At 42.8% G+C, this 13182-nt stretch overlaps 1 protein-coding gene across 2 annotated transcripts in view; it reads right to left on the bottom strand.

Annotated features, from left to right (window-relative positions):
• Window positions 1-708: 708 nt before the first annotated feature.
• The window catches only part of CDH17 (cadherin 17), a 183281-nt gene continuing 170807 nt past the window's right edge, over window positions 709-13182 (bottom strand). For both annotated transcript variants that reach the window (XM_029591692.1, XM_029591693.1), the window contains exon 17: window positions 709-995. In XM_029591692.1, coding sequence (XP_029447552.1) covers window positions 883-995 — 113 coding nt within the window. In that variant the 3' untranslated portion in view covers window positions 709-882. The remainder of the gene's footprint in view (window positions 996-13182) is intronic.

A 13182-nucleotide genomic window follows, 5' to 3' on the forward strand; every position in this document is an offset into this window, starting at 1 on the left:
TTGGCATGTGTGTGGGGGGGTGTGAGGAGGGTGGTTTTGTGTTTGTTGGGAGGCTGTGGGAAGTAAATCAATTTGGCATGTGTGTGGGGGGCGTGAGGAGGGTGGTGGGTGTATTTTATCTGGAAAGGAAATAGTTATCTTCCGGCGAAAAAAGTGCACAAATGTGTTAAAATGGAAGTGAAACGTGGACCTGGACTGGCGAAATGATTAGTGTAGCGTGTGTTAGTGTAAGGTGTAACAGATGGCGCTTACGTCCAGCAGATGTTGCTGTTTTCTCGAAACAATTTTTAAACCTATTTTACCTGTCACAGGTGTGACATATCTGTAAGGTAAGTACAGAAGAACCTTCCCGTATGCGAAAGGAAGGTTGTGTCCAAATTTGAAAGCAATCGGTTCAGTGGTTTCTGAGATTAGCGATTTTGTCCAAACTATTTAACATTTTTATTTATATAGATTATATAACAATATTATTTAGGCATGTTGAACCCTAGAAAGAAGGCATTTGGTTACGATGTCTCTCTTCCAAAGAATTTGGAATCAAATACTGAGCACAGGAGCACATGGAGGTGAAGTTGCTTGATCAAGACGATGTATTTTGGGGAATGGACAGGGGAAGCTTTGGTCTCCATGTTTCATAGCTCTGTGTATGTGTGTGAGAGTCATTTAATAAAATATCTTTCATTAATATTTCTCTCCACAAGCATGAAATAATACATATGTAGAATTCCAATCTTTATTAAATTCGTTCCAATATGTCTATCATCTTTGCTTTTCTTGTTCCTTGGAACTCCATTGTTAGACTTGATAAAAATGTTTCTTGATTTACAAACATGCAGTTACAAATACCAAAATTCATTTTTATAAGACATAGAATACATGGAATTATATCCTAAGCTGAGAAGTTTCTGTCGGAGTCTTTGCAAAAGCTGCATCCACCTTCTTCTCTTCTTTTTTCTTGTAGTTTATTCTAATAAATACAACTGCCACAATCACACCTGAAAAGAAATTCATACATATATTACATTATTATAAGCATCAGTCAAAATAAATATAGTATGACCTGCCCTAGTTTTACCTTAGGAGGAAATATTACCATAGAGAGGTAAGATGTGATTTTTAAATACTGAAGAACCAAAAGTTAGATTTATCAATTGTAATAATTAAAAAAAATAAAAAAACATGGTCTAAAAATAGTTTATGAAGGAATCATAATTTTAACACTGTTCAATACATCATGCGTTCTCTATGATCGGAGCAATATATGAGCAATCTTTTTATAAAATACAAGGGGGCCAAGTTTTTAAACCCCCTATAACACTGAACTTATCCGGTCCCTGAGCCTTGCCCTGTCATGTAATAGGGGCAAGGCCTCGTCTGTGCCATTTTGGAAAATGGCACTGACCTGGCCCAGGGCTAGGGAGCACCCCAGACCCTACCGCTGACCACTGATGCTTTTAGGTAATGGGGGGTGGGAGTGGGATCTGGGGGGCCCACTCTACCACCACCAATTTTTTTAAGACTTGGGGGTTGGAGGGGAAGGAGTAAGGGATAAAGGGTGAGGGGGGACACTACCTTTGAATATTTGTAATGGAACGGTGGGGCCAGGGAGTGGGGGTGCTTAAATCTATGTGGAATGTGTTCATTTGGGGGGCAAGTGGTCGTCATGTGAAACATTAAATCTATTTGTTTTACATTTTTAATGTGGGGCCATCTCAATTAGTGACCCCTGGGGTGGGGAAAGGGGTCATGTTAGACCCCCAGTGACATTTTTTTTAACTTTTCAGGCCAATGTAGTTTTTGACTGCAGGGCCCTTTATATCTACCATGGGAGCATCTAAATCTGCGTTAGGGACTCGATGCTCCTGCAGGAGATTACTGATTTTATAAATACTGTAGATGAAATATCATGGCCGATAATATTCTAAGTCAGCCGCATTGTTTTATTTACAAAGGATTAGCTATGCATGAGCTGTTTTGCATGAATTTGCAAAATCCATGCATGCAAATGCAATGCAAAGCAGTTCATTGTAATAGAGGTGAGAATCTGGCCTAAAATATGCATGATATTGCCATGATAGGGTTTATTGTGCAATATACACTGTTTGACATGTGTTATAACCCTAACACGGCTTGATGTTTGAATATCGATGGTTAGGTTTAAAGGTTATCCGACTATATGCACTCTGATAACTGTAACCTTGACCAGCTATATTCAAAGAAATTGTTAACCATCAACTCTTCAAAATAGTTGTCAAGGCTGCACTATATTTTAACTCTTCACAATAATTCTGTCCTACAGAGACCAACCCACTTAAGGTTATGGATTTTAAGCCCCAACAACAAAGAATCTTAGTTTATAGCATTGCCTTTCAAAAACAAGCTGTTTTTCCAGTTTTTTTCACATGAGCCTCCCCCATTCAAAGTCATTAAATTCACATATATTCTGGCTATTTATATATATATATATTTATTTATGGATCTACAAGGCAGTGTACAATAAAATAGAAATAGAATGTTATTACTTAACAAAGACAGATCAAATAACATCCTATACAATACCTTTAAAGATAGCCATAAGAGAAAATAAAGTTTTACATTGTTTTTGAAATGTAGTATAATCTACTTCTAATCTGAGATTAACTGGTAATGCATTCCACAAAGTGGGTCTGATGTATGAAAAGGCCCTGTGCTTATTTTCCATTAAACTTGTATGGCATTACTGGCCACTAGATGGCAGATTAGTAGTAGAGTTTATCAAGGGAATGGTAACTTATGTGTTACAATATATAACTTTCCAGTTTGGAAGGTACAATTGGAGGGGATTGTAGGTGGGTTCAGTGTGTGAATGACAAGGTAATCCAGACCAATAAGGGAAGGTATTAATGAGAGTATAAAAAGAAGTGTCCTATGAGGAGCTGGACTGGTCACTAAGGAAGGGGTCTCTGAGGAGGGAGTCTCTGGAGGGACTTGAGCCACTAAAAAGGAACAGGTGCTATACCCAGTGGAGCTATAGATTCCAAGACGTGTTCTGAGAAGTTGTGAAGCTGAAAGGAGTTTGGGACGCTCCAACAAGCCCTCAGTGAGTAGAGAAACAGGAGTAGGCAAGGGAAAAAGAAGTATGAGGAGACCAAAGGCCAAAGAAAAATGAGACGAATTCTGGAGTAAAAGAGAGGAGTCTGGCAGGACCCAAGGGAGAGTGGTGCCTGTGTGGATTTCCCGTGCAGGGTTGGGGAACTGTATCTGCCTTATAAAAGGGGGTGAGTTATCTGGGAACCATGCTGTGTGAAGATTTTGTTTTTTCCTTTTCCTTGTGTATGGGGTATGTGAGCAAACTACTGTGTGCCCTGATGTCAGAAAGTTGCCTGAAGAACTGGATAATTCGGAGGAATAAGAAGATAGAAAGAAAGAGGAAGATAATGGCATCAGAGGAAAGTGTCAAGTGGATCATCCAGCATAAACAACAGCAAAAAGAGGTGATTCAGTAACTGCTGCAACAGATCCTGTGTCATCAGATCTAATACCAGGAACCATTGTTGAAGCTTCTTGAGTCACACATCAGAGAAACCTGGCCCTCGTTAACTGTCTTCAGTAGCATCAACTATAGGGAGAGACTGGGGGTGCAGATTAAACACTGGGTGAGGGACACCCAGTCCATTCTGCTGGACAGATGTTGTCATTGACCAAGCTGGAGGTCAGATGATGATCCTGAAGCATTTCTAACCACTTTTGAGCAAGTGGCTGAAGCCACAACGTGTCCCTGTGATTGGAGAGGTACAGGCCACATGTAGAACCTTAGATGGGACCCAGGCATTGGACCATTCCCAAGTTAAAGTGGCAATTGAAGACAGACTGTATTTAACAGGGAAGGTATACCAAAGGAAATTTAGAGGAAGGTGGAATGAAGAAAATGAGACTTTGTGCAGTGGTCCAGCAGATTTTAAGTAAGACCACCCAGTGACTGGAGCTGGATAGGCAATCCAGTTGGGAGATGTTGAAGATGGTGTTCCAAGAACCATATCTGAATATCATTCCCCATAAAATGAGGAGTTGGGTCACCAAGCAATGGTCTGCAACCTACAGGAAGTCATTGCTTTCAGTGGAGCATTCTTAGATGCCAAAGAAAGTTGGGAGGAGCTTGGAGGTGAATCAAAATAAGGCTATGAAGAGAATTCAGTCACCAGGAGAGGGAGGCTCCACACACAACAGGAAAAGAAGCTAGAGGGTGGACGGAAGAAGGTCGCAAACCCTGGACAGTCCTCACAAGATGACTAGACTCTTAAGATAGATCAAGAATGTGGACCCCACCCCTCTTCAGGATAGAAGGAATAAGGGAAATGGACATGACCTAGGACCCTACACCAGCCACAGGATCTTGAATCACCATTGTGCTTCAGTTGTGGAGAGAGAGGCCATGGCACCAGAGAATGCCTCTGGACTTAGGACAAAACTATGGATATCAACTTAATGACACCTCACTTTTGCAACTTTGATGACACTCCCCACTCGAGCTGGTACCTCTGTGATCCAATTGAACTGGAAGGGGTTTTTTTTTTGTCTTTTTGAAGTTCTCCCCTAGCCTTAACCCCATCTTTTTATGGTAGGCTTCTGGAGCATATATATATACACCCCTGAAACATGCTCAAATAGAGTGTATAGAAAGGAGTTTTTGGAAGGAGTAGGAGCTTTGCTGATGGTCATAGCCTCATTTCTGTAGGTTGGTGATCGGAAGGAAGAGAAGGAGTTTGCTGTGGATTGCTATAAAGATTTTTGATTTTCACCAGTCTGGAAGAAGGGCATACCTCTGGTATCAAGAAAGGCTGGGGGGTTTTTTTGTTTTTACAAAAAAATGATTTACATTACCAGAGACTAGTAGGTCTTTGATGTGCTCTAGAACTGGTTTCTGCAATACATTCATGTTTTTCTTTTCCATGTATCAGCAGTGAAGACCATTCCTATACTGGCAATACTAAACAAATTAATAAAGCCAATACTGTTACGTCCTGCTCCATTTCAAAAGCAAGAGCAAGGATGCTAATTGTTATACTTTGAAATTGCAATAGATATAAAAAAATAAACAAAGGGGGATTGGCCCTTACAGACCAAATTCTGGTTTTCATATTTGCCAGACCTATCAGAGCAATAATTTAAAATAGACTATATTACTGAATACTTAATTTCCATTTAAAAATATGGGGTCAGCAATTTGAATTCACGTGTCTGTTAAATTCAGAATTACTTTTTCATGTTTTGTCTTTGGTTGGCGTCACAAAGAAAACTGTTTAATGCTAGCAGCCTGATTGAATCTCAAGAGCATTTCCATGTTTAATACTGAGCTTTACGTATGTAAAAGCACTTTATCCATGGAAGTAGATTATGAAATTTGCTATAACATATGCCTTTGACTTGTCACTAGATATTTGCCTACATTAGAAGTCCATACACTGCTATTAGTCAATTGGGAATAGCCAGTGCTTGTTGCCTCCATTAGTCCAGAACCTATGGGACGTACCAAAGCCCATTTTAAGGGTGGGTGGCTAATAATCCCACTTTTAAGACAGATGAACCAAAAATGGTATCTTGCCTAGCGAGAAGATCCAACCTGTAATGTTTCGCAAATGTACCTAAAGATGACCATGTGGCCATCTTACATATCTCTATTGGACTAACAAAACTACTCTCAGCCCATGAAAACACTTGAGCTCTTATTGAACGAGCCTTAATCATATCAGGAACTGATTTACCCTTCAAAATGTAAGCAGAGGCAATAGCATTCTTTAACCATCTTGCAACTGTAGTCTTAGAAGCAGCCTCTCCCTTTCTAGGCCCACAAAACAGCACAAATAACCTTTCTGATTTCCAGAAATCCTTAGATCTTTCAAGAAAATGTTTTAAACATCTCCTAACATACAAAATCTTAATGACTGTAAACCACTCTTATACTTCTTCTTACTAAAAGAAGGTAAGACAACCTGTTGATTTAAATGAAATGAGGATTCAATCTTTGGTGAAAAAGAAGGAACTGGCCTCAAAATAACTGAACTCTTTGTAAAATGCAAAAATGGAGATCGCACCGATAAAGCCCGCATTTCCAAAATATGCCTTGCCGAGGTTATTGCAACTAAAAAGACTGTCTTAAGAGTTAAATATTTAATAGTAGAGATCATTAAAGGCTCAAAGGGCAAATCTGTTAAAGCCTGAAAAACTATATTTAAACTCCAAAGAGGAAAAACTGGCTTCACTGGAGGACATAAATGCTTCACACCATATAAGAAACGAATAACATCCGTGTGGGAAGAAACTGAACAACCACTAACTCTCCTACGAAAAGATGAAATGGCCGAAATCTGCACTTTCAAAGAATTTAAAGACAAACCTTTATCTAAACCACTTCGTAGAAAGGAGAGAATATCTCCTACCTGAGCCTTCCAAGGAGATAGTCCCTCTTTCAAACAAATTTTTTCAAATATACGCCACACTCTTACATAAGAAAGAGAAGTGGATCTTTTCCTGGAATGCAACATGGTACTAATTACTGATTGTGGATAGCCTCTATTTGCTAATCTTTCCCTTTCAATAGCCAGGCTGTACCCCAAAATGGAGTTGGATACTCTATTTCTATAGGACCTTGTTGTAGAAGACCTTTCATTTGAGGAAGTAGAAAAGGCTGATCCACCAAAAGTCTCATTAGATCTGCATATCACGGTCTTCTTGGCCAATTGGGTGCAACTAGTACCACCCTTACCTTTTCAATCTCTATCTTTCTCAAAACTTGAGCTGTTAAGGGCTATGATGGAAAGAGATACAGAAGATTCCAACTCTGCTGAAAAGCATCCCCTCCCTGGCTGTTTAACTCTCTGTGCTGACTGAAAATCTTTCTACTTTTTTGTTCAGATTGGACGCCATTAAACCTATCTGAGGAGTGCCCCAACCTTGCACTATTTGTAAATAAACTTCCTGATTTAACTCCCATTCTCCTGGATCTATCATGTTTAGACTCTCCAGCCATTGGATGGGAGTTTAGAGCTTTTGCTCTTGTAGCTGATTAAGAAGAGGATTTATTATTTTTTTTTTACTTTCAGTCCCTATTCTAGTGTCAAAGTGCCTTAAATTGTGGCCATGCTCTTGTGGACGGGTTCTCTTGCAGTGAGGTGAGCCCTAGAGACTAATTTATTCACTCCTTTGCTGTTAGCATTGTAAGGAGGAGAAGTCTCTGCTTTCTAAATCGGCCATTATTTGGGGATTTAGATTGAGTCACCTGCGCTTCAGCGGGGACTTCCTGTGTCCTGCCACAGCTGAGAGCTGAGAGTGAGTCACCATGTCAGAGAAGGTCCGTCGTTGCAGCGGTTGCGGGGCAAAGTGTAATTCCACTGACGGATCCTTATGCTCTCTGTGCCACAGTAAAGCTGAAACGCCTGAACTAAAAACTTTTTTTAACTGAAGAGAATTTTTATGGCTATTTCACGGTTGTAATTTAGCCCTAAAACTTGTTTTGAGTCAAATTTATTTTAATGGGCCAAGCTCCTGTGGATTGTTCTCTGCAGTGATGCGAGCCAGGACAGCAACGCAGCTCACTACCCATCTGGTGGGATCTGATGGAGAGCACTACCTGTGTAGTTTGAGCAGGCCCTTTTCAAAAAAGGGATTGTCTGCTTACTCTCTGAGGTAAAATGCTTGTGGAGGCCAAGCTCCTGCAATTGATAAGCCTTGCAGCGAAGCGTGCTGTTGACAATTTGAAAGCTCACCACCTCTTGTCAGGACCCAAAGCGAGCCCACTAACTCAAGGGCTTCCATCCCTGATCCCATCCCTTGAATGTGGTGATAGGTTGAGCAATAAAAGACAGTTGACAAGAGAAGGTAACACTCTTTTATTATTCAAACTGCCTTTAACCTTTTTCAAGGCAGAAAAGGAACCAGAGCTTTCAGCTGGCTAAGGTAAGTCATACAGGCTGAGATTTAAAAATAAAATATAATTTAAAAAAAAGGAAAGGGAAAAGAGAGTTTAAGTTTGTATTGGGAATGGTTTTCTAAGCTAGGAGATGTTTTCTGAGGATTTCTTTGTGCCCGTTCAAATGTCTGAGCGCTGCACTCTCTGTGATCAATAAAAGGCAGCAGAGTCTGATAGCACACAGCTTGCAAACTACAGAGTAAGTCATACAGAGCAAGCTTACAATCTGGGGTCCTCCCAGCCTGCACCTAGTGCACAAGTATATTTTTTAAACTCACAGAGACATTCCCAGAGAGAGAGAGCTTCTAAAGGCAGTTTCTCCTGTTGTGTCTGGAATGCTGCCATCTTGAGTGCTCTTAAGCAGTTACAGGCTCTGCACAGCCGCATATGATTAAAAACAAGGGTCATTGATCTTTTTGTCCAAGCTGAAAGTCAAAATCAAGGGTGAAGAGAAGATTGGGAATTTGGCCATTCCAGAAGGATTTTTATGGATTTGGTTTGAAGTTTGTATTTGATTTTAAGGACTATTGTTGAACTTGGGATTTTTGCATCTTTTTGCCCCTCATATGTTGGAGTTGCATTCCAGCTACCCTATGCTTCGAGAGGAGGGATTGTTAAGTATGGGTGATGATGCAGAAGAGAGAAGACCAACTAGGAGGAACAAAATGAACAAGGAGACTATGATGCTGTTTCTTATCTTCACTATTCTTGCTTGGATCCTTATTTTTCAATTGAAGTAAACTTTTTATTTTGAAAACCAATCGCTCTTAGGCTATTTTATTTTTCCTCATTTGCCGGTAGTCAATGGACAATGTTTGGAGTGACTGGTACTGGAACATTATTTTTTCCTTTCTCTTCTTTAGTCCTTTGTGGTTTCTCCTGTACCTTCCGAGCATCACCCCGCACTATTGTGTAGGTTTGAGATTGGACATACTGACCACGCCAATGGCCCAGGAAGTTTTAGCTTCCCCGCCTCTGCTGGATGAACCCTGGCAAACATTGGTTCCCTGGTGAATTCAAACAAACAAAATGGGAGTACTACTATGTAGAAATAATTACAGCTGGTTCATTCTGAACTTTGTAGAAAGATCCAAGCCCCTCACCCACCCACTGTAAAAAGCATGTGCAAGAAAAGGTTATAACTGGTCAGCGGAGTCAGAAGATACCTTCCAGGGATTGAAGGGGGGTTCTCTGCTCAGAGCTGGCAGTAATGAACCCCAACTCTAGCAGTTCCTTCAAACCGATTCCTCTGAGATGGGCTTTAGAGTTGTCATGATGCAACAAAAGGAGGGCAAAGAGACAAATTCCTGAGTAATGAGGTGGTTCCTGTACCCCTAAGCCTTCAACTTCTAAGTGTGGCATAGGGCAGGAAAGGAAAAGCTAAATGATGATTTTCTCTTCATCTGGCAGATTCAAGCTGAGGTTAAGCTCAGGAGGGCGAGTAAATGAAAAGGTGTATAGGCCAAACCACCAGAACATCTTAAAGGATTGAATCTAGCTATCTAGCCCAATCCACTTTGAGAGATACCCAAGAGGAGAAAACAAGTCAGAGGGCAGTTCCCTGGAGAAGAATACGCTAAGACCCTGCATGAGTGGTAAACCTGATTTTTTGTTCTTTATGCAGCTGAAGTAAGCTTTCTACTTTTGTTCTATAAAATATATACAAATAGTTTTTCCTGTAAGCCAGAGTCCAGGCTTTTTCCTGCCCTTCAGCAACTCCTGTCCACTGAAGCCCAAGGCTGCATGTGTTGAGTTCATGGACCCTTGAGCTGGCTAGTGATATGATAGTTCAGAACTTTGGCTCATTTAGCCAGTCCCAGAATCCTCAGCTGGCTGATTCACACTGAAACTGTTAAGGTACAGTGAACTTCTGACCACTTCAGACTCAAGAATGTGGAAGATCTTGGAAACCTGTAGGCTCTGCAAAGCCTATAATTAAAGGCCAGGTGGGCATCAATGGCAATATTTAAATCATAATACAAGGAAGCTTGGTTCTCACAGAAACCAAAATACAAGCTTGTGTCTCACAGATTCCTATCTCAACTGACAGAAGCCAGGTGCACTGAAGATTCCCGAGGTTACAGCTTTAATTAGAGGTCTGGCACCAACAACAGAATTCAGGTCTACTATCTATTCAGAACACAGACCTACTATCTATTTACAAAACACAGAAGATCAGAAGGATCAGAAGAAACAAAGTGCATCAAAGCCATGTTGATAAAGGAACTTTTATGGTGGGAGGAGATTGTTTTCAGGATAGACAAGTTTAGGTTATGACATTGACAAATTGGTGAAGGATCCTCTCACAAGCATTTTCTATGTATGGGTTAAACTATAAAATAACAGCGTGTACTAGAGATTACAAGACACAGCATTGCTATGCCCATCTTGAAGGATAGCTCCTGTTCTTCCAAAGATATGAAATATTAAAAATTATATTTGTTCTAAAATTCTGAGTCATATCTTTGTTTGAAAAAGTGCTGACAAGCGCCTTATTAAAGTACAGAATATTATGTACACTAGGGATGATGAAAGTGCACTGTGAGAAGGCCCACAGTGGAGGTCATAGCTGGGAGGCAGATCAAGTCAGCAGACCCAACGAATCTTCACCACTGGAAGCCCAAGATCCCCCCGGGAGGAGCCCTTGAGGATCCGAGCCACCTGGACTTATGTGTGATCTCCTGAAGATGAGTCTCCGAAGAGTTGTCCTGAAGTTGCAAAGCAGAGGAGTAGTAGGAGCCAGGAGACCAACAGGAACTTCACCACTGGAAGCCTGAGGTCCCCCCAGGAAGAGCCCGTGAGGACCCGAGCCGCTTGGACTTAGGCGAGGTCTCCCGGATGGAGTGAACGCGGGCAGTCCGGATCAAGACAGGCAGCAGACAGGATAACAGAGGACAAGCCAAAGTCAGGAGCCAAGAGATGAGCCAAAGTCAGGAGGCAGGAGACGAGCCAAAGTCAGGAGCTAGGAGACGCAGGAACAAGAAGAAGACTGCAACTACTAACCTCAAGGAGGGAACCTCGTTGCAAGGCCAAGAGTGGAGCTAGTTGCAGGGTTTAAAAACCTTGAAGGCATCTGATGCTATCCCGGGGGCGGTGTCATTTTTCCCGCACTGGTTCCTTTAAATTCTCAGCCCCTGCGTGCGCCTAGGGGGTGGGAGCCAGCTGCAGAGCGTCGTCGGCATCTCCCTCGAGGAGGGATCGCCGTGGGCAGGGCCTAGCACGGCTCGAACGGAGCATCGCGGTCCCCATTCAGCCTTGAGGTAAGAGAAGGGGCCGACCGCAGATCTCCGTGGGCTGGGACCGCACAGTACCTCCCCCTCTTACGCCCCCTTTCTGGGGGCTTTGATTTTACAGGATGGTCTAAATGAAACTGGCGGAGAAGAGTCTTATCCAGAATGTTGGATGCAGGTTCCCAAGTATTCTCTTCAGGGCCATACCCCTCCCAGGAGAGAAGATACTCCCATCTTTTATGATGGAAACAGACATCTAATACATCCTTTACTTGATAAATGATGTCCTCCTCAGCTGTTGGTTTGGTGGGTTCAGGAGGTTTGTCGTGGAAGGCTGACAAGACCAAAGGCTTGAGTAAGGGCACGTGGAAGACATTATGAATCTTTAGTGTGGACGGAAGACATAGACTGTATGAAACAGTGCCTACTCACTACTGGGCCAATGTACCTAGGGGCCAGGCGCATGGAGGGAATCCACAAATGAATGATCTTGGTGCTCAACCACACCTTATCTCCAGGGAGAAATACAGGAGCAGGGTGTCGCAGTTTGTCTGCATGTTTATTTGTGGTAGCAGCAGTCTGTCGTAATTTCTCCTGAGTGGACCTCCAAAGATCATGTAACTGTCAGGCCATTAGCTGCACCGCTGGAGATGGTACAGTCAGAGGCAGGGGAGGCTTGAGTTGCTTCCTGTAAACCAGCTGGAAGGGGGACAGACTGGTGGCCGAATGGCGATGGTGGTTGTAAAAGAATTCGGCCCAGAGCAGTAAAGTCACCCAGTCATGATGTCTCCTACAAAAGCTCAGAGGAATGCTTTCAGGGTTCAATAAGTACGTTCCGCTTGGCCGTTGCCTTGTGGGTGAAAGGCCGTAGTAAAGTCCAATTGGACTCCAAACCTTTTACACAGTGCCTTCCAATACTTGACCGTGAACTGCGATCCTCGCTCAGAGGCAATATGGAATGGCAGTCCGTGGGCACGGAAGATATGTAAGGTAAAGAGTTGCGCCAGTTCAAGGGCCGTGGGCAGCTTGGATAAAGGCACAAAGTGGGTCATCTTGGAGAATCTGTCAACTGTAACCCATATTACGGTCTTCCCTTCCGAGGATGGTAAGTCTACTATGAAGTCAGTAGACAGGTAGGTCCATGGCTCTGTTGGAATGGGTAGTGGTTGGAGAAGCCCCCAGGGGTGACCAGGCAAGGGTTTTTGTCTAGCGCAAGTAGGACAGGAGCCGACATACAATTGCATGTCCTTCTTGACCTGAGACCACCAGTAGTATCTGGTCAGGAGTTCCAGCATGCGGGCTGTTCCCAGATGTCCCGCAGTCAGGGAATCATGACAAAACTTTCCTCCTTAGGCGAACTGGTACCACGGTCCTCCCCACAGGAACGGGCTCGGAAGCCGCAATTAGGACTTTAGCTGGATCTAGGATATATTGAGGGGGGTTGAGAGCATCCTCTGTTTCCGTGGTGCAGGATAGGGCGTCTACCCGTTCGTTCTTAGCAGCTGGTCTGTAGCAGAGAGAAAAGTCGAAGCGACTGAAAAATAGGGACCATCGAGCTTGCCACGGATTGAGGCATTGTGCACGACACAAAAATTCTAGGTTCTTGTGGTCCATATAGACAATAGTGGTATGTTGGGCCCCTTCCAGCCACTGGCGCCATTCTTCGAAGGCTAGCTTGATGGCTAACAATTCCTTGTCCCCTATACCGTAATTCTTCTCAGCAGGTGAGAACTTCCAAGAAAAATAGGAACATGGTAAGGTTTTGCCTTTATTAGATATTTGGCTAAGGACGGCCCCTACCACAATGTCAGATGCGTCTACTTCCACGATGAACTGACGCTGTAGATCTGGATGGTGTAAACACGTATCCTGAAGGAAGGCTCCCTTCAACTCCTAAAAGGCTGATTGCGCTGCCGGGGGCCAGTTCCTGGCATCTGCCCCCTTCTTGGTAAGAGTGGTGAGTGGGGCCACCATCTGAGAGTAGCATGGGATAAACTGGCGGTAGAA

Source organism: Rhinatrema bivittatum, chromosome 2, assembly GCF_901001135.1.
Source record: "Rhinatrema bivittatum chromosome 2, aRhiBiv1.1, whole genome shotgun sequence".
Classification (NCBI taxonomy): Eukaryota; Metazoa; Chordata; class Amphibia; order Gymnophiona; family Rhinatrematidae; genus Rhinatrema; species Rhinatrema bivittatum.